Source organism: Ostrinia nubilalis, chromosome 20, assembly GCF_963855985.1.
Source record: "Ostrinia nubilalis chromosome 20, ilOstNubi1.1, whole genome shotgun sequence".
Taxonomy (NCBI): domain Eukaryota; kingdom Metazoa; phylum Arthropoda; class Insecta; order Lepidoptera; family Crambidae; genus Ostrinia; species Ostrinia nubilalis.
This window is the reverse complement of record NC_087107.1, coordinates 5,742,735-5,762,749: the sequence shown is the minus strand read 5'-3', so window position 1 is coordinate 5,762,749 and position 20,015 is coordinate 5,742,735. Positions and strand designations below refer to the sequence as shown.

At 36.2% G+C, this 20,015-nt stretch overlaps 2 protein-coding genes across 5 annotated transcripts in view; one reads left to right on the top strand and one right to left on the bottom strand.

Annotated features, from left to right (window-relative positions):
* The first annotated feature begins 170 nt into the window (after positions 1-170).
* LOC135081518 (uncharacterized) lies at positions 171-6,069 on the top strand. Its single transcript, XM_063976244.1, has 6 exons — positions 171-271; positions 407-638; positions 998-1,065; positions 1,410-1,529; positions 1,930-1,980; positions 2,211-6,069. Exons 2-6 carry the CDS (start codon positions 452-454, stop codon positions 2,295-2,297), a joined length of 513 nt encoding a protein of 170 aa, XP_063832314.1. The 5' UTR covers positions 171-271; positions 407-451; the 3' UTR covers positions 2,298-6,069.
* Positions 6,070-6,100: 31 nt separating this feature from the next.
* LOC135081512 (protein trachealess) overlaps positions 6,101-20,015 on the bottom strand; it is a 199,362-nt gene continuing 185,447 nt past the window's right edge. For 3 of the 4 annotated variants that reach the window (XM_063976226.1, XM_063976227.1, XM_063976224.1), the window contains 6 exons: positions 17,232-17,400; positions 14,813-14,937; positions 12,833-13,026; positions 12,498-12,607; positions 9,237-9,384; positions 6,101-8,908 (listed from right to left, as the gene is read on the bottom strand). In XM_063976226.1, the coding sequence (XP_063832296.1) occupies positions 7,702-8,908; positions 9,237-9,384; positions 12,498-12,607; positions 12,833-13,026; positions 14,813-14,937; positions 17,232-17,400 (1,953 nt within the window). In that variant the 3' untranslated portion in view covers positions 6,101-7,701. The remainder of the gene's footprint in view (positions 8,909-9,236; positions 9,385-12,497; positions 12,608-12,832; positions 13,027-14,812; positions 14,938-17,231; positions 17,401-20,015) is intronic. The other variant, XM_063976225.1, reaches the window with a different exon arrangement.

Here is a 20,015-nt window from a genome sequence, read left to right as displayed (position 1 = left end):
GTGCTATCTTTCTAAGGTGCTATGAAAGGTCTTTGATTATTATTATAGTTTTAAAGAGTGAATATAATATAATTAAAGTAGTTTTAAAGAGTGAATATAATATAGCATCTCCATTTCTTCCTCTATGTTAAAAAAAATATTTTAAAAACAATGTCACATTGACAATGAAATCCAAGCCGCCAACGCCACTTTCTGTCAATATTCAACAACAAAAAGTTAACTTTACTTTTGAATTAATGTTGAAAGTGCGCTAATTTATATTGAAATTTAGGTAAATAATCAATCAAATTAATTATATTTCTCCTATTCCTCATCTTCCAAAACTAGTGTTTCACTCAGAATAATTGCAATAACCTAGTTACTAAAAGTAGGTGTGGCTAACTTTAGTGTTTTGAACTAATTTCAGGTCCATTTCAACTGTATAAAAGTTGCTGAACACAAGTAATTAACAATGCCAGTGCTAGAATCCTGCTGGTCGCCATGCATTTGGTCTTCGGATGTAAAATCTGGGAGCAGAGCGGTGGCTGTGTATACGGCAGCTATGAGCGTCATACTTATTACGTTTATAGCGTATCAGATGGATGGTGGAGACTCTACGCAGCTTTGGAACCCTTTGTTTGAAGCTGATGTTCGATCATGTAAGTTTGAAGTCCACCAAAGGAATGTATTGTGAATAATGTCATTCACAATGATAAAATGAGATTTCTTACAAGACAACAGCTTATTTGGTGTAAAAGTATCCTCGTACCATAGCTAAAAAGTTCTAATTACTTAAGAATTGACTGTCTTTCCACCATTGTCCAGCAGTTTATGTTATGTATGTGAATAGAATCCCTGTAACTAAAACCACCCATAATAAAGTCAGGGCTTCTAGGACCTAGCTCTAAATAGAAGCTATAGTGATTAAAGTTGTACAATTTATTATTATTCATTATTATCATCAGAAATAAACTTAGGTAATTATTATTCCGCCTCCATTTGTTTTTTATTGTTTCAGCGCTGTTCATATTTGGCATCATCTTCATTATCATCTTTACCTTCCTGATTTTCTTTTCTGTCCTAATGGTGAGTACAGTTTATTTTTGGTTACTGAATTTTATAATTTTTACAGACTGCTACTTAGCAGTTAATGGAGTTTTTTGATTCAAAATGTAACATACACATGCAGTATTTTTCGATCTAATTGGTTGTACCTAAATAAGATTTTGGACAGGTACTTATTTTGTAATTTACAATTTATGTATAATTTTATTAAATAACCACCTAGTAAGGACAAAAATAACAAAGTACATTATTTTTCAGATTAATTTTCTCTTTTTTAATATGAAAGTAATTTATTTGTCTAAATCTAGTTTTTCGGCATGTAATATTTTTGATAAATAAACTATTATTTTGTTATCTCATTACAGGTCATCGGCATAAACATTTGGATGAGAGGTCTCCTGCTGCCCTGGTTGATCACTGTTGGTTTGATCATTGTCTTCCAGTTCATCTTTGGGCTGTGGCTTATTGGAGGATATTACATTTATGTAAGTTCTCTATTTTGTTGAATAAACCAAAATAAAATAAATGATATAGTTATTAAACTAATTTTTAAAGACTAATGCTAAATGTTTTTTCAGTTAAGGTTAAATTATGCTAAGCGAACGTTACCTTTCGTTCGTTCGTTTCAACCGAAAGACGTCCACTGCTCAACAAAGGCCTCCCCCAAAGATTTCCACAAAGACTGATCCTGCGCCGCTCGCATCCAGGCACCTCCCGCTACCTTAACCAGATCGTCGGTCCACCTAGTGGGAGGCCTGCCCAGTTAGCCCATGAAAGTTACCTATTAGTATTTTATTTCTAAAACTTTTCTTGTTGATAGTTATTTTCATGAGAAGTACAAATGTAATTATTGTTTTATTTCAATATTGATATTTCTCATTTCAGTTGGATGCCACGTTTGCTGCATTTATTGACTTCATATGGATGGCCTACAATGTAAGTACCTGAAGATTTAGTAACTTTTTATATTGAGTGAAAGCCTTTCACGTTTTTCAGCGTCATTATGACTTACAAGTTAATCTTTAAAAATATTACTGTGATCCACTTCAGTATTGTAAAAATTCAATCTGCTTACTTGATTCTCTCATACACTTTTTGAAATAAGTATAGTCACTATCTTTGTTTAATCTATTTACATACTAGCATAATTTTTTTTTCTTTTACAGATCTATTGCTGGTTGTGTGTGTTCTCACAATATCAAATTATCCTGGAGATGCAATCACCAAATATTGAGATATTAGTGGAGTATTAAAACGGACTGAGGTAAAAACATTATAAATTAAGCTTATGTAATTTACACCCACAAACTATGTTAAGAACCCTTAAGACTTTTAATTTTTATGAAAACCATGAATTCTACCATTTGACTCTATTTCCCGTATTCACAAACGATGCTTGCTTAAGTGAATCAGCAAATCGAACGCACAGCGTAGAATAGAGCTCTGAGATTGATTCGTGTGTCACCCTGTGCGTTCACGCGCACTGTGCGACCTCATAGTAATGTTTGTGAATACGGGCGTGTGTGTCTTGTATAAGTAGTAATGTAGTAATAGTGCCTTAACTAAGTAGTGTAGTTAAGTAAATACTTTTTATAAGTGCCTGATGTAGATTTTTGTATTTATGTAGATAGAATATATTGCACAGTCTTTTATTTTGCCTTAGAAGCGGACATCCCTGTTTTATTAATTCAATCGTTAGATATTACTATTATGTATAAAATTGATGAAGGAACTAGTAGTTGTATTTGCTTAGTTTCGAAGAAATATTCGATATTGTGATTTTATAAAAAAAACAGTTTTAGAAGCATATTTTCTAAAAAAATTACATTAAGTCAGAATTTTGTAAATAAATTTACCTATCACTATAACGTCTACCTTTATGCAAAAATAAATGGTTATTGCTGCAGTAATTTAGGAATTATTTAATAATTTATGATTTTCAGAAAACATTTTTTTCTCCGTTGTCCTAGAAAAATGGCAGCTATATTTACTTTATATTGATGCATGATATAATTATCTATAATACCTGAAAATATTACTTGCCTATCCCGTGGAAGTTCGATGATACGACTAGAAAAATTTGTCAAAAGTAATATTGACTAAGGCCATCAGTCAAAACCACTATTAACTGAAATTTGCAGTCAAAAGTGGTTTTGATCGATTATGAGTTTTGACTGCAACATATACAGGGTGTCCCAAAAACAATGGATAACCCTGTAACCATCGATAGGCCTCGCCATGATCTCCCTAACGTCCATTTTTGACCCCAGTAAAAATATCACCGATTTCAAGATTTTTAAGTTTTTGTGCATTTTTAGAAAATTGCCACCTGCGATTACTTTTTCTCATGCCATTTCTACAAATGAGGATACTTTTCAATTTAGTTTTTTTCCTTATCACAAGGGATAGTTGGGCTATCAAAAGAAAATATCAAAGTTCAACAGACTAGTTTGAAAGTATGAAAATTTTAAGAAATTGCAGAAGAGAAGGAAAAATTAATTCATTGTCTTGTACTTTTGATCAGCCATCGTGTAAAAAAAATGTAGGAAGACCATCGTGCCCATTACCTTAAAAACTTCCTTGGTTAATTGAGATTCTAAAAAGGTATCACAAGCCTATGTATCCTGTATTATTTTTATCTTATGGCTACTTGAATAGCAACTAGTATGAAAACTGCAAAAATGAGTTTTTCTCGTAATAGTTAAACTAGGACTGCATAGTGGCATTAAATACAAATGGATACTTTTTAGCGTAGAAATTTTAATAAAGCAACAGTTTATCATCATCATCATTTCAGCCGTAGGATGTCCACTGCTGAACATAGGCCTGTACCCTAATGATTTTCATAATGACCGCTTGGTAGCGGCCTGTATACAGCACCTTCCTGCTTATCTTTATGAGGTCGTCGGTCCACTTTGTAGGTGGACGTCCTACGATGCGCTCTCCGGTACGTAGCCTCCACTTGAACCCTGCTGGCCTCAGTTCTGCGAACTACTGTGCCTTGCCCTTTGCCACTTCAGCTTGCTGATCCGTCGGGCTATGTCAGCGACTTTAGTTCGTTTACAGGTCTCCTAATTTCTGATACGGTTTCGTAAAGAAACCCGAGCATAGCCCCTTCCATAGCACGCTGTGCAAAAAATCCACGTTTCCGAGCCGTGGTGCAAAAAATCCACGTTTCCGAGCCGTGTATCATCACGGGCATCAAGGTTCAAGTGGAGGCTACGTACCGGAAAGCGCATCGTAGGACGTCCACCTACAAAGTGGACCGACGACCTCATTAAGGTAAGCAGGAAGGTGCTGGATGCAGGCCGCTACCAAGCGGTCATTATGAAAATCATTGGGGTACAGGCCTATGTTCAGCAGTGGACGTCCTATGGCTGAAATGATGATGATGATGATAAAATGTTGCTTTATTAAAATTCCTACGCTAAAAATTATCAATTTGTATTTGATGCCACTATGCAGTCCTAGTTTAACTATTACGAGAAAAACTCATTTTTGCAGTTTTCATACTAGTTGCTATTCAAGTAGCCATAAGATAAAAATACTACAGGATACATAGGCTTGTGATACCTTTTTAGAATCTCAATTAACCAAGGAAGTTTTTAAGGTAATGGGCACGATGGTCTGCCTACATTTTTTTTACACGATGGCTGATCAAAAGTGCAAGACAATGAATTAATTTTTCCTTCTTCTCTGCAATTTCTTAAAATTTTCATACTTTTAAACTAGTTTGTTGAACTTTAATCTTTTCTTTTGATAGCCCAACTATCCCTTGTGATAAGGAAAAAAACTAGATTGAAAACTATCCTCATTTGTAGAAATGGTATGAGAAAAAGTAATCGCAGGTGGCAATTTTCTAAAAATGCACAAAAACTTAAAAATCTTGAAAACGGTGATATTTTTACTGGGGTCAAAATTGGACGTTAGGGAGACCATGGCGAGGCCTATCGATGGTTACAGGGTTATCCATTGTTTTTTCGACACCCTGTATATCGATGTTTCGAAAACGATAGGATTTCCAATAAGCCGCCACAGGGCCAACTCTATAATTATCAAACACGACCAGACAAATTAATAATGGTAAAAGCAATGAATTTCAATAGTTATCTAACAAAGGCATTAAAACCGTATTGTTACGGACGGCATTTAAAAAACTAAAAAATATTTAGATGACAACCCTATTTACATATAAATCTTCTAAACTCATAGAAATTAAAATATCTTCGAACTTCCACGGGATAGGCATGTAATATTTTCAGGTATTATAGATAATTATATCAGGCATCAATATAAAGTAAATATAGCTGCCATTTTTCTAGGACAACGGAGAAAAAAATGTTTTCTGAAAATCATAAATTATTAAATAATTCCTAAATTACTGCAGCAATAACCATTTATTTTTGCATAAAGGTAGACGTTATAGTGATAGGTAAATGTATTTACAAAATTCTGACTTAATGTAATTTTTTTAGAAAATATGCTTCTAAAACTGTTTTTTTTATAAAATCACAAAATCCAATATTTCTTCGAAACTAAACAAATACAACTACTAGTTCCTTCATCAATTGTATACATAATAGTAATATCTAACGATTGAATTAATAAAACAGGGATGTCCGCTTCTAAGCCAAAATAAAACACTGTGTATTGCTATTATGTATTAAATCCATGTCCAAATAATCAAAGAAACTTCTAGACTACAAAAAGATATGATATGTTTTATCTGACATATTATTTTTATTGTACCTTTTAATTTTGACTACTTTTATTAAATTTTGTAACTATCTAAGTAGTAAATGAAATATTTTAATCGGAATTTATGATATTTTTACATCTTATGTAATGATCCGTCCAATCAAAAAGCTTTATTTTGACTTTTGAAGAATCTCATGTGTGTATTGTGTATTTATTATTTTTACTTTGCATTTATATTACTTGTCTTATTAATAAGTTAACAACGCATCTGTGTTAGTAATTAAGATAAATCGACACCAATCAATAAAATGAATTTGTTTAACAAAAGTGTTTGGTATTTTCAAATGAAACAAACGAATCAAAAATTCTTAGTCATTTAATCAGAGAAATAAAAATCTTTAAGTTTTTTGTTCAATATATCAACTAAAATAATAATAATACATGGAATGAAGTTCGTTTAAAGAAACACTGGAAAAACATAACAGATAATTGCATCGAAAGCCTATTCCCAATTTTATTATGATAATTACAATTTTAATGATACCTTACTTTAAGTTTAACGAAGCCTATAAAATTGAAATGAACAACATTTTTCACTCGTATTGCACAGAGAAAGTAGCATAAATATTACCAATATAATATTATTGAATTAATACCTAATCGATTTATAAAAATTACATACAAGTTATAAGAAAATAAACACGTATTTTATATTGCATTTGGCTTGATCTAATACATAAGAAAATCAGTTTAAATTGAGTATTCTGTCGTAGACTGTCATGATTTAACATGAGTTATAAAATAAACAGTTATTATGGAATATCTGTGATTATCGACCGTTAAATTAATTAAATGCTATAGATTCACTATTCAGTAGTATTTCAGATTGCTAGAATAACAATCAGATGATTTTCAGTAAGATTCTGCTGAAACTAAAGTCTTTGAGCGACGTTATAAATAATAATATACCTAAATAATGCATTATTTACATGAAATCTTATTTCTAAGAAATAATATAGATACAATACTTAAAACTACAATTTACACATTGGAATGTATAGCTAATACCTAAGTACAGTCGTGTATACTAAGTATGGTACAATAATTTACAGAAGCTTACATTAAAATGATATGCAATAAGCTATAGTAGCCCACTGGTTATAACAGATTAGTCACTTTATGGCCTTGCTTTTATTAATACTTATTTGGTTTACTCGTATCTTAGTAGACACGAAAAAATTACTGAAACGTTGGCCCAGACGGCCATTTTAAAACCATCTAAAACTCCCAAAATTAAGAGCTTTTGTTTAAAAATATCGGCTACATTCAGTAAATTAGCAGTTTTTTTTGTCATTCTTGCTATTTCAGGCTAAAATCTAGTTAAATAGAGGCATCGTTACATGAAAATTAATATAGATTTTATTTAACGGTTTTTCAGATAAGGTTGTAAGTAAATGACATGTTTATCAGATCCCAATTTTAAACGATGTTTGGGCTTTTCTGTAATTTTAACCAAGTTATAAGTAACACTTAGGCTACACAATAAGGAATGTATGTTTGTCTTTCATATACCTAGCTAAATTCAAATGCATCTGTCGAGAGCCGTAAGCACCTGGATTTGGCACATAAGTAACAGTAATATCCAACATTGGCTTAAAAAGTCATAGTTACACCATCGAAATTATTTCTTCTGAGTATTTAACTTCATACTAAGTCTTTTTGTCCGTATACAATTTCGTGAAATTTTCGCCAGTTATAATCGATCAATATTTACAATTTACCATTCGAAAATTATCTAACTTTGTGTAAAAATAACACTTGAACAAACATTCTAACTTTAACAAAAATACGAAACTTAACAACACAAATGTTAAACCAATTGAACAGAAACAGTACAATACTCCCAAATGAGCACGTTGATTCTATGACCTAATATGATTCGGGCTATCGTAAATATGGCTATGACCCGGCCGAGTACCAGTTGGTATTAGGAGGCGCGGATTTGTCTACGGGCTGATGGGAATGGGTCGCGTGCGCGGTATGCGCTTGGGGGTGATACAAATGGAACGACGAAGGTGGATGGAAAAACTGGGACTGGTCTAACGGAGACGCGTAATCCAAAGCCCCCGGGACCGCGGAATACGCCTGGGGCTTCAACGGCAACGGCGCCTCACCTAAATACGAGTGCCTTAAGGCTTCAGAATAAGCACTGTTATCGTACGACAAAGTATACTGCTGCTTATCTCTAGGAGACACAGAACCTGGCGGCGTCATCGCTGAATGGTAGTCCGCGTATCCGCCGTAAGCTAAAGAACCTATATCCGTGCCTTTATGACCTAACTGCTCGCCGTAACTGGAACCCTCGCTTCCTGGAGGAGTTGGTAAGGGCCCACTCTGACCATCGCTGGAGTAGTAGCCGCCAGTTCGACCATCCCCGAGGAAGTTGCTTCTGATAACGCTCTCTCTATTCGCATACAGTTGCCTCAATAAAGCAGACGCCGGCGTCGACGTGTGGTTTCCTTGTATTTGTCTATTTAGATGATTCAAGTGATGGTTCTGAGTGCCGATCCATTGAATCGTAGATTTCTGCTGCTGCTGTTTCAGCAAAGCATCAGTGGAGAAGTCAGTCGGTCGATGTGATATCTCCTTGCCGTCCAACGCCACAGACGGCAGATGCTTTGACATAGCGTTTTCTAAATCCCTCACAGAGGTGGCATCTGTCGTGCCTTCGGGTATTGCTATGTTATTTTTGGTCATGTCCCGTTCTGCTGGAGATATAGCTGCGCCTGGGTTGGACGAGGACTTTCGTCTCTCCTCATCCCTTTCCTCATCTTCCTCGGTCGTGTGTTTTCGTTTTTTCAGTCTTCTAGCAGGCATCGGGGAGGTTCTTTCCGTGCTGTTGTGCAGAGGTAGTGGCTGTGTGTCGTTTAGTCTGGTGAGGTGTGTGACGTCCGATGTGGGGACAGGCGCGGTAGAAGCGGACTCTGTATTGGTCGGGGGTTCGGTTCTCTCTTGCTGATGTCTGGGAGGAGGCGGCGGTCCTCCAGCATTATCCGTATCAGGAGGCCCATTTTCAGGATCACCTACAGTTTCTTCTCTCTTCACTCCTTGCACGCTCTCTTCTAACTGGCAGCAGTCCATCACAGTGTTCGGATATTCTCGACCACTGCAATGAAACACATGTTATTGAAATTGATTAGCGTGATGTCACCCGCGTTACAAGCAGCAAATGTATGATAAATAAAATCAATCAATTGCTAACTGCAATGACAAGGTGTGGCATACAAATAAATCCACGGTCTTTTTATAGCTCTGATATAACACTTGTGGCATCATAAAGACAAAGGTTTATGCACCGTGTCAGTTCCTTAATATTCTGTGAATGTTCGGGACCAATGTCAGGGACTTTTAAAACGGCCCAATTGTATTCCACAAAGGTGTCATGTCTTGACTCAAAATCAATAGTTTTAAAGGGTTTAAAATCCAAGGCCTACCTGATGACGTAGTTGATGCAGATGATGTTCTGCTCCTCCGCGTTCTTGGAGGAGCAGACGACGGTGGCACAGGTCTGCATCCAGGTGTAGCCGCCCAGTTTGTTCATTATCCTGTAGTAGTGCGTCAGGACCTGGCCTTTGTTCATTACTGGAACAAGGAAAATTTATGTTAGGATTACGTCGCTACTTTTGATAAGTACTTTGGGTATACGAAATGAAGAGCATGAAAGAGTAACGAGAGTTGGACGATCGTGGAGAGTATGTATCATAATTAAGTCCCTACCAAGAACTAGAGAGAGATCATACTCTAGTATGATCACATTGATGACCAGAAAAAATTCAGACCAAACAAATGTACGTAGTTAAAGACTAACTTCACGCAAATAATGAACATCTTATTTGCATTAATCGGCTAGATTGTGATCTAAATGCAGATTTCCTCGATTTTAATCTATTTACTTAAATACGTCCTACGTGAATACGTGATACACCACATGTTAGCATTTAGCTACCAAAGCCTTTCATTGCACAATAGGTGCTGCTATTGTGGCTTAGTAAAAAGGACAGTTGCCAACCGAAGGCGTCTCTATTAGGCATCTGATCGCAATAACGTCTTCGGCTGACCTTGGGATTAATGTTATTCGGACAATGGGTCATGATGGCACTGGCCAAACCATACAATTCAATCAGTACAATCAAGAGCAAATAAAAATAATAAAAATAGACTTGGAACTTTAAAAAGCTATCTCGTTAACGTATTGACGTTAAAACTAATTTCTTTCATAAAAAATTATTGATAAAGATTACACATTTAAAGATTTAAAAGAATTTATAATTAATAATGAAACTGACTGAAATGGTAATAAAATGGTAGTAGAAAATAAATAAACGTTTAGAAAGAAATAATACTGATGATTTAGATGATAATAACTTCAATTAACAATTTCACTAAACTGGATGTTTACGTGGATGGTAATAAAAAGTCGTTTTAATAATTGGGTTGTGTAGAACTCTAGAGAGAGTATGTTGTAGTAAAATTACGAAGACCCCCTTGAAGTACCTAAATGCCTATTTTGCAAGAATTCAAGATTAAAAACTTATTGACCCTGAGTGTACCATCATTATATTCAATAAATTCTACGCACAAAAGACAAAGTGAGGAACACGTGTATTGTACTACGTGAGTCATTAGTGCAAAGGAGGATTTTGGTTTTGTTTTCGTATTGTTTATTGTTGTCATTAATTATTTATCGTAGATGTGTTTGGATGACAGCCAGCCGTTAAGTAAAACTGAGTTAACAGCGTTATGAATAGGTACGTCCTAATGCTTAAAAGTCTCGATGGCATTGAAATCCTTGTCTATTCCATTGATTTTTGTAAAAAGTGAGACCCTTTTTCAATAGTCTGCTAGAATCTTGTGTTGTTGATACTTGTGATTACCGATTCTCGCAATTTCTTTACGATTTGATTTCCCTAGCAGTGAAACAGTTTCTTAAGTTGACCAGATACATAAGTTAGCTAGTGTGACTGCCAAGAATGGAAATAAAATCGTACCTAGATAAGATGGATAAAACTAAGCTTTAAATTCTAAAATTTTGGCTGTTTGTACCTAACTTTTAGTATTTTTAAGCTTGTCACGTCATCCATCATGAATGTCATTACACAATAAAAATGCCTCACTGTCGGAAGTCCCAAACATCATCGTATAGCACCATCACATTATGCACAAATTTGAATACATACGCCCAAAATGTCGTCAATAACTTAATCAGGCAAGCGAATCGCGTATAACGCTGTAACCAAATTACCCGCTTTCTACCAAACACCCGGACTTTTATGTTAATTGAAACAATTGATATTCTACACCCGGATTGTCCACATTTGACCGGCATCTATATAGACATTTACAATGCTAAGTAATGGTCTCGTAAAGCTATCAACAGACAAGTACCGGAGAAAAACCGTATGACGTGAAGCGCGTCGTGATTGGCGTTCGAATTGACGCCATCTTGGATTAATTTGAATTGATTGGCTAAGAGATCGTTACGTCAGAAGATGTTCATTCATAGAACGACTGTTTTAGCTTTTTGAAGAATCTAAAGTTTTACGGCCAATGATTCGGGTTAAATGGAGTCGCAGTGGTGAGAACAGTTTTGTGAAGCCATCACGTCACGGCCTTACACTGATCATGATCATGAAGATGATACCTCTATCTTATATAACTGTAGATTAAGGAAAATGAATGTTAGATGCTATTAGATTAAGAAATCTTATTAGATTAAGAATCTACCACAAATGCCTCTCCGTGCAAAAGTAAGAACGAAAATCCCGAAACAATAGTATGGCTACATTTAAATTTACACTCGGCTCGGCAAACCACACAAAGTAGTAAAATAGGCATAAAGCACGACAGTACTAACAAAGCTATCTCAAAGGACATTAAGGCTGACATTTCCCACGTATGCCTGGGGAAAGGAAACCAAAATGATGATATAAAAATTATTATTCAAATCACAACTCGCGCGGTACCGTCGCATAGCGTTAGGCCTAAATTGTATTCCACTGACGAATGCGTGGAAAAGTAATAATATCCGTGTATACGAGACTATGATTATATTATTTGAACAGGGATTTTCCTCCCGATACTCGTGTACCTAAAAGCCAGGCGCGTGATTGAAATGTCAAATTATTTATTCGAAGATGAAAATCATTTCGACTTTCAATCTACGGCTCATGTCTACAATGCATATAAAGTTCAAGGAATTTGGGAAATAATATGATCTAAAACTTGGTTTTCCAATTTAATGTGTAAATAATGTAAGTAGTGTCTTCTTTCTGCAGAAGTTGTCTAAGAAGGTATAGCTGCAGCAAGCAAATGCTGAAAAAGTACTACTATGACTGAAAAATATAGCTTAGCTACAACAGATGATTGTAAAGACAGACATGTTTCACCGAAGACTCCTAGTGAGAAACAAACAACACGCATGGCACTCATAAATTTTCCTCGTAATGTGTCGCTAGCGCCTTGGGCTGCCAGTCCTCTTGACATGGATTTCTAAAGGGTGCACACTGAATACAAATATCCGTTGCAACATTAGGCAGCGAAGGATTTCACCACGTGATATTGGGTCATGGGTGGGCGATTCATTGGTGATCGTTTAAACGATTGATGATAAAGTCAGGTCAGTGATTCATGTTGCTTATTTGTGTTTGGGGAAAACCTAGATTTTCACACACAAAAAAACGTAAATTTTTACTTACAATCTACGTGACATTTTCTAAGTTTGTTGGCGTCTTCTCCGTGGCATAGCGCGTACAGATTCTTCCCCGTCAGCTCTTCCGCCGTATACCCAAGAAGCTCCGATACCCTGCTGGTATAAAAAATACAGATGTATCAATTTGCTTACACGATTAAAACTGAGTATCTGTCCAATATTTTACTATAAGTATTTCTAGGGTAAAGGTAAGTAGACAGTTTCTAATTAGTAATTCAAAATTAAGTGGCATCTCTAATGCTTCAACATAACAAAACAATAAAAAACATTGGTCTAAAAATACTACCCCTAATGACCCCAAGTAATTAATGTTTCTAATACCTGGGTTCGCAGTGCGCTATCCTGAAGTCGAAGTTGATCCTGGTGACGAACATATCCGACTCCAGCCTGATCTCGTGGACTGAAGGGGGTGGTAGTGCGATGGCTAAAGCCACCATCCCGAGAAGGACTGTTGGAGACTTCCGACTGTGTGAAAAGGAGTACTGCGGCCGAAGGCGGCAGAGCATGAGGACCACCTGGAAAGAAGAAAAAGGTATTTAAAACATTGAAAGAAGGTTGAGTCTAAATCTTAAAATGTCCTGCTTATTTTCGTAAAAAGAACATTCATGAATTATTCCTACCTACATAATTATCTACGAGTACAGTTATAATGAATAAATCTCTCAAAATGGTAACTGGTCCAAACGCGACTTTTCCTTCTGTATTGTTTATTATTTAATGTCTAAATCATTATAGAATTCGAGGAAAGAGGATCCCACTAAAGTCATTGCACGTGCCTTAAATTTTATTCGTCGTCAAAGCCAAAGACACAAAGCCAGCCTTGGAGTAGAAGTAATAAAAAATCTCGTTAAAACTTTCCGAATCATTCTCGCACCTAGTGCAAAACTGCTACGTGTTTTATATAAGAAAGATGAAGTTGCGAAGCTCATTCGTTTGTTTGGAAACTGCAGAAGTCACGTAGATATATTCTAAGGTAATCGACTGCAGAGATCAAATGAAAGATGAGCTAATTCGAAATTTTCCCAATAAAACGCTCGCTGCGGGCGTCGCCTGCGCTTTGGAGTAATAATGACCGTATTAATTGCTCAGTCGATACTCGCGAGAATTGTATGAGTCATTTAGATGGAGATAGCAGGGAATTATGGGTTTAATTTCAAGAGTTATACTTAAACTACCTTATTTCATGTAGAGTAAAATTATGTGGACTGAATCGCAACTTTTCCTATCCATTTTCCGGATTATATCTCGCTAAAGACTTTTTTTAATTTAGATGAATGTATTAAAAATCATTTAGCTATTCATGTGAATTAATTCTTTGTACAGAAAAAAATGAGCTACCTACCTAAGTTTATAAATCATTTTAAGGAAAGTGCCCACAAAACGCTTATAAAATAAAAACCAAAATTTACACCCCGAAAACAATCTATTACGAGCAATTTTACGCACCTAGTAAGAAATTCGCAAGTCGCTTGAGATATAATCGCACTTTATTGCCTAACACCGAGTTAAGGCAAAAATTATGACCAGGGCTGTGCCCTGCGGCACCCCTGCAATACAATAACTCTAGCCAATAATATTTGTGATCTCACACGTATAAAGAGGTCGTACGAATTCATTTTGCTATAAACATAACAGTGAAAATGACCGCAGGGTCATAAACAGAAATTCATACATCGTAAAAGCGATATCAAATGCTTAACATGAATCTTATATGGTAATAATTATGATTGTAGAACATCTCCAAATCGGCGTCATTATGCAACTGAAAATAAATCACGATTTATCGGAAAGGGTCATAAATAATTTTGCTTCCTTTGTAAAACACTCGTTTCTAAGATACCCACCCGCCAGTTACCACTCTCTCCATATCTTGATGGCTCACCCTCCTTGCCTCTTCCAACCTAGATTAAAAATGAAAATTCAGCGACCATTCATTTCTCAAATACTAGATAAGAAGAAATTATGTCCACAGATATTTTCATGATTAATTTACAATTATTCTTGAAAAAACAATGTGTTGTTGGTAATTGATAAAGAATTAGGAGATAGTAATTCATCAATTTGAAGGATCAGCCCCATATTGGTAACGTTTTATAAAACATCATATCATCACGTTTAGTCTTACTTATTGTTATTTTCTTTAGAGAACAAGTAAAATTTCAGCTGAAATTATCAGTGAAGTCACTAGTTTTTCAAATAAGTCATCAACACAGGAAATAGAAATGGTTCAGAAAGGCGATTCATGGAATTTTTTGGTGTTCAGCTAAAACTTCACTTGTTTTATTTTATGCAAATTCTTACCCTATATCCTGAGGACTTGAAGTGGCACCCTCTCTTCGTTAGCGTGCTCTTCATCCTCACGCAGAACGCCCGGTCCATTCCCCGGTAGAGCGCCCCGCTGGCCGCAAGGCTCATTTGCGATGATACTGTTTGGGAAATTCAAAATTTTATTAGTAACCTGTTTGCTTCTATAGCTACTATTAAATTGTTGATTTTTGACTCGAGCAACTTGGTTTATAGTGCAGTTGGCAGCAATAATCTACAATTTAGCCCCAAAATGTGTAAAATAGTTAAAAATCAATTTTACACGCTTTTTGCGGACGATCAGGCTAAGAATAATGATTGGAGGCTGATAAATTAAAAGATCTATGGGCCTCGGAACTTCGAATGTCAGATCAACATCACGCTCTAATTGATTTCGTAGTGGACTCCGTGATTTTGAGATATTCGACAGAGGTACCAAAACTTTTGACTTCAGTTGGAAAATTGTTGTTTCTAATACGAATATTTAACATCTTTACACCGAGATACCTTAATTGTTTATCTCGTCCTTTGCAATTTAACATAAAATCCTCAAGATGCGCATACATTAAGCCTCGTTAGTATCTACCTACTCAATTTCTACCGGGCACTGGACAATGTGTGCAGTTGAATCACGCCTTTGTACCGAGTACGTAACACTGAGTCAGTACCAAACTATTCCAGTAGCCTTGGCGGTGGTTTTTATTACAAAACAAAAGGTGACTTTGGGTTTTCGGAATTTATTGTCATTTTCGTAAAATCCTAAAACAATGGTCGGTTGACATTTTCTCAGTGATCTTTACCTGGAATTTTTAGTGTCCAATTTAATTTGAATAAATAAATATTTATTTGGTAGGTTATAACTCATTTACACCTGCCTTGCATTAAAGTACCTAATCTAAATCAGCGAATCCACAGCATCATTGCAAGAGTCGAGTGCGAGATTCTACTAATTTCGTCGTATTTAAACCTTAAAGTATTTGGACCACTGAATAAAAAAGCAAGATCTTTTCTTAAGCCTCTCAGTCCAAAAATTTAACTAATCAGCAGTTTAACAACTTTAGGTGCCACTGGCATCGATCAATCTCCTGTCAACACAGCACCAATTCCTTCAAATGCACGGCTATCAGGCCACAATGGCACAACTTCTCCACGGACCACTGTTCTGTGACTTATTCACCATGCCTGTCTCCACACAATGAGCTACTTGTCACACTATCTCGATCCTGATTGATTTTTTATCGATACTTTTTCAACGATCGGTAAATTGAAATCGATTCTAGCCCTTAAAGTATTCATGTTAGTAAATTAGAAGCGGGCTCTCCGTTAGGTTGGGAAAAAACTAGGTCAAATGGGTTCGGATGTTGGGGATTTGGATTATTTCGTTTTTCTATAAGTCAATAGTACCATTTCAAGAAGTAATTTATTAAACCACTACTTACTACACACGCCAGAAATAGTAGATCAACAATCATCAAGTTTCACTCGGAATTCAAAGTTAATATTTAGCAAAAGTAATAAAAGTGTGTGGTTTTAAACTTGTTTTACTACGCAACGTTTAAATTATAACCGCAAACAATAAAAACTACGGATGCAGTGAACCGAGAGATAAATGATTTGACAGTAATATTATATTCGAATGACTTTTTTGCTTATCTTGGCGTTTAATTGAACTCGGTCGGCGCCCATTTGGTCTGGTCAATCAAAGTTCCGTTCGGATCGCCGATTTATAGTCGCCCTGGCAGCGCCCTACCTTAGATTATGTACGCAGTGGCGCCAAATTTTCAATAAACATCAAAGAATTCCCATAGCGGTGAAATTAAATATTAATCAGTGGTGACAATGGCGGCGTCTGACACCCCATTGACCGTTTCATAAGCTCCCAACGCGCCGTGAAGACTCCATAATCTAATTTCGAATCGTACAACTACTTATTACTGGCTGATATTGAATGATTCGATATACCGAGTGAAATGTTAGGATCGGTACTGTCGCCGAATGAGGAAGGTGCAATGGCCGCGAAATAAGGAAATTTTAATTGAATTCTGAACTGTTTTTCTTTTTTGTGGCAAGAGTTGGGTTGTCGTCTTTTTCTTGGCAGATCTTTGAAAAAATGAGCACCTAAATGAGTAACGGAGTAGCCGATAGAAAGTGGTTATTGGCTGCTTTTGAAATATATTTGAGTGAGCGGCAAAACGACTGTTTAAAATGGAAATAAACATGTCTTTATTTCCATTTGTTTAACAGTCGTTCTTTCAATTTAACTGGATATTTCTCTGCTCCAATAGTTATACACAAAAAAGCCAGACATGTGACAAGGAGCTTTCCTTTTTTGATTTTCTCAAGCAATTTTTTGCAGCAATCGTCTCTCCCTACTGCCTATCTTGGGCAATAACTTCTTAGTCTATTCCAAACTTACCATCAGGGTTATTGGTGCCGTGCTGACTGCCCTCCTCGCTACCAGAAGCAGGGCTGTTCAGGCCGGTCCCTCCGCTCCTTCCCGCAAGGGACAGTCCCAGTTGCTCCGCGATCTCGGCGTGGTCCGCTTGGTGGACGTAGTCGAATATACTACTCCCGGTCATTTCTACCTGGGGGATGAAAGAGGAGGTTTAAAGTTTTGATATATTTTTTCTTATAGAAAGATCTTTATTAAAACACAACCACTAGTATTTGAACCAAGTCCACCTTATGGAATTTGATCATAGTATACAATAATATGGGGATTGCATATCCAATAGGACTCCTTGGGCCTTATTATAAAAAAGTTAAACCTGGAATGAACACAAATTCAAACTAAATGTCAATTATTTGAACTGGAGTTCAACTAGAGTTTAACTTTTTGTAATAGAGGGGGAGGGAATCCACACACTCTTAGGGACAACCAAGACGTCATTTTACTAACTCTAAGGCTGAACTCTAAGAATTTCAGTTTTTTTCATAGAGCATTGGATCCGCAACGTATTTCTATGTATGTTAATTCACATGCCACTTAACAAGCTGCGCTGGCGCAGTCGCAGACAGATAACTCGTCACGTACCAGCATAGTTATGAATGAACGGGCTGTTATCAAGCATCGCATAGCAGGTGGGTTCATAGAAACACCTATAAACCCCGAGTAATGAAACAACGTTGGTACGAGTAGTCTAGTCAAGTGGTACAACCGCAATCTGATTTTCAACCCTATTGCATTGGTTTAAAGATGAAACGTGTAATATAATTTGCATCAGCATTACTGCTCAGAAAATTGTTGAAAACACTCTGGCGCTAACGGTAACTTAATTGCGGCTCTGCTTAGACTCGTAGATAAGAATAAAGCTAAAGTTTATTAGACGCCTAGTGATGTATTAATAAGTATTGTGAGAAGAATTTAAATCTGAACAGGATATTTCAGAAAGGGAAAAACAAGAATTACGTATTTAAGCTAGTTAAAATTATAAGAGGAATAAAGAAAGTAGTAATATGGGATTAGCTGATCGAAAATAGTACACATAACAATGAAGTTATTTTCCCTAAATCAAAATATCCAACCCGAGATGATGTTTCAAATCAATTGAAGGTGAGTGACATAAGACATTATAATTTCATTATGTTGACTACCAATGAACAACATACATCAATAAGTCGAACTTGTAAAATGCAACAGAAACGTAATAAACCTAAATCTAAGAATACTTTCACACTGACCCTTTCACGGCTTATGCAAATGTCTTTTAAATAAATTTATCAAATATAATTGTGGGACCCTATTACAGATTCAAACGTCGTGTATCCGCGGACGTCGCACGCATGAAGAGGACACGAACAATGGGTATGTTATGGTGGTCTTTTCCCGGAATGATACTAACAATTTTGTGGTGTTTACCGATCTGATGGTGAGCCACAGATTATGGTGTGAGGACAGGTGTTGGGATTAAATCTTCTAGCCAATTTTCCTCATAATTACCAAGCTGCAGGATGTTCCAATTCTGTTACGAAACTGCACGTGATTGATACCTAGATTTTTTTTCTTTACTCTTGATTTCGGCTTCTATCTAATACTGCTTTTGAACTCCAGACAATTTGTTTATATGATAAAAGTTCTTGATGATTACAATTTATAATTCGGGGAAATGATAGCCAAGTTAGATGACTCTCCAAGTCTGCTTGAAGACTCTTGACCTGTTAGTTGGGTTTGAAGAATAAACGTTGAGTTTTAACTATAATGGTTCAAATTCATTAAACATATTTCAAGTTGTAACAAATTCTGAAATATCCAGTGAAATTCCCTAATCTCACTGGGGCGCGCACAAAAAGCTACACGTAAATAATTTCCCGAAGCCATTCAGGCACATCAAAACAAAAAATAAAGTATCAATTTTCTTCCTTTTATCTATAAAAGAAAAATATGATTTCCCATTGTCGGTGTTATCATCAGTCTTTACGGCGGACCCCGAAAAAATGGCCGCAACAGAATTTAATATAGCAGGAGCATCTAACACAGGCCTTACTTATAAGAAAGTTGTATCTACGCTTATTTACCAGGAAGTTTATGTATTTTATATGTGTACACACACAGGCATGTGTCTGTGAAGAAGAGTTATGGGTTGGTGTGTGTTTGAGATTAGTGTTTCGATGATGTTTCGGGTTTGTGTGCGTGGGCCGGGGGTGTGTGAGTGGTAAGGTTGGCAGCGGCATTAGGATGAGGAGCACGCGCGCGCCTTGCCCGGGACGTGACCGGCATATCGCATCGTCCCTTTCCCCCCATTTTCCGTCTCCGTCACACCACCCCCGAAGCCTGCAGCCATGTTGGAAACGAGAATTTCCCAGTTTTCGGATCTTTTCAGAGCGCCTTTTAATTTTGCAATGTTATTTTAATTCCGTTTGGATGAAGGAATTTTTTGAGTTTATCGGTGAGTTTCAGATTTTACATGAATTTATTTGTAGCATGAGGCTGGAACGTTAATCTTACATTCGGTGTTATCCTATTTAAAAAACCTTTTTTTTTCTTTCCTCTGTTTAGCAACAATTTTTAAACTAACGAACTTGAAATCCGAGATACCTGTCACAAATCATATCATATCTCTAAAACAAAAGGGTTACTTCTCGAGAAACGTACCCTTTAAAGATCGGGGTCGGGAAAAAAACCTCGTCTTACCCAGGCCACGTAGAAGGCATAACACAACACGTGTAGAAGGACTTATCTGCGATCTGATGCAGTTACCAC

Bases quoted from the DNA above. Each gene is read 5' to 3' on its own strand.
- LOC135081518 (XM_063976244.1), top strand. From the start codon at position 452: ATGCCAGTGCTAGAATCCTGCTGGTCGCCATGCATTTGGTCTTCGGAT. The intron at 1,066-1,409 runs GTGAGTACAGTT...ATCTCATTACAG, and splicing joins TTTTCTTTTCTGTCCTAATG to GTCATCGGCATAAACATTTG. The intron at 1,981-2,210 runs GTAAGTACCTGA...TTTCTTTTACAG, and splicing joins TCATATGGATGGCCTACAAT to ATCTATTGCTGGTTGTGTGT.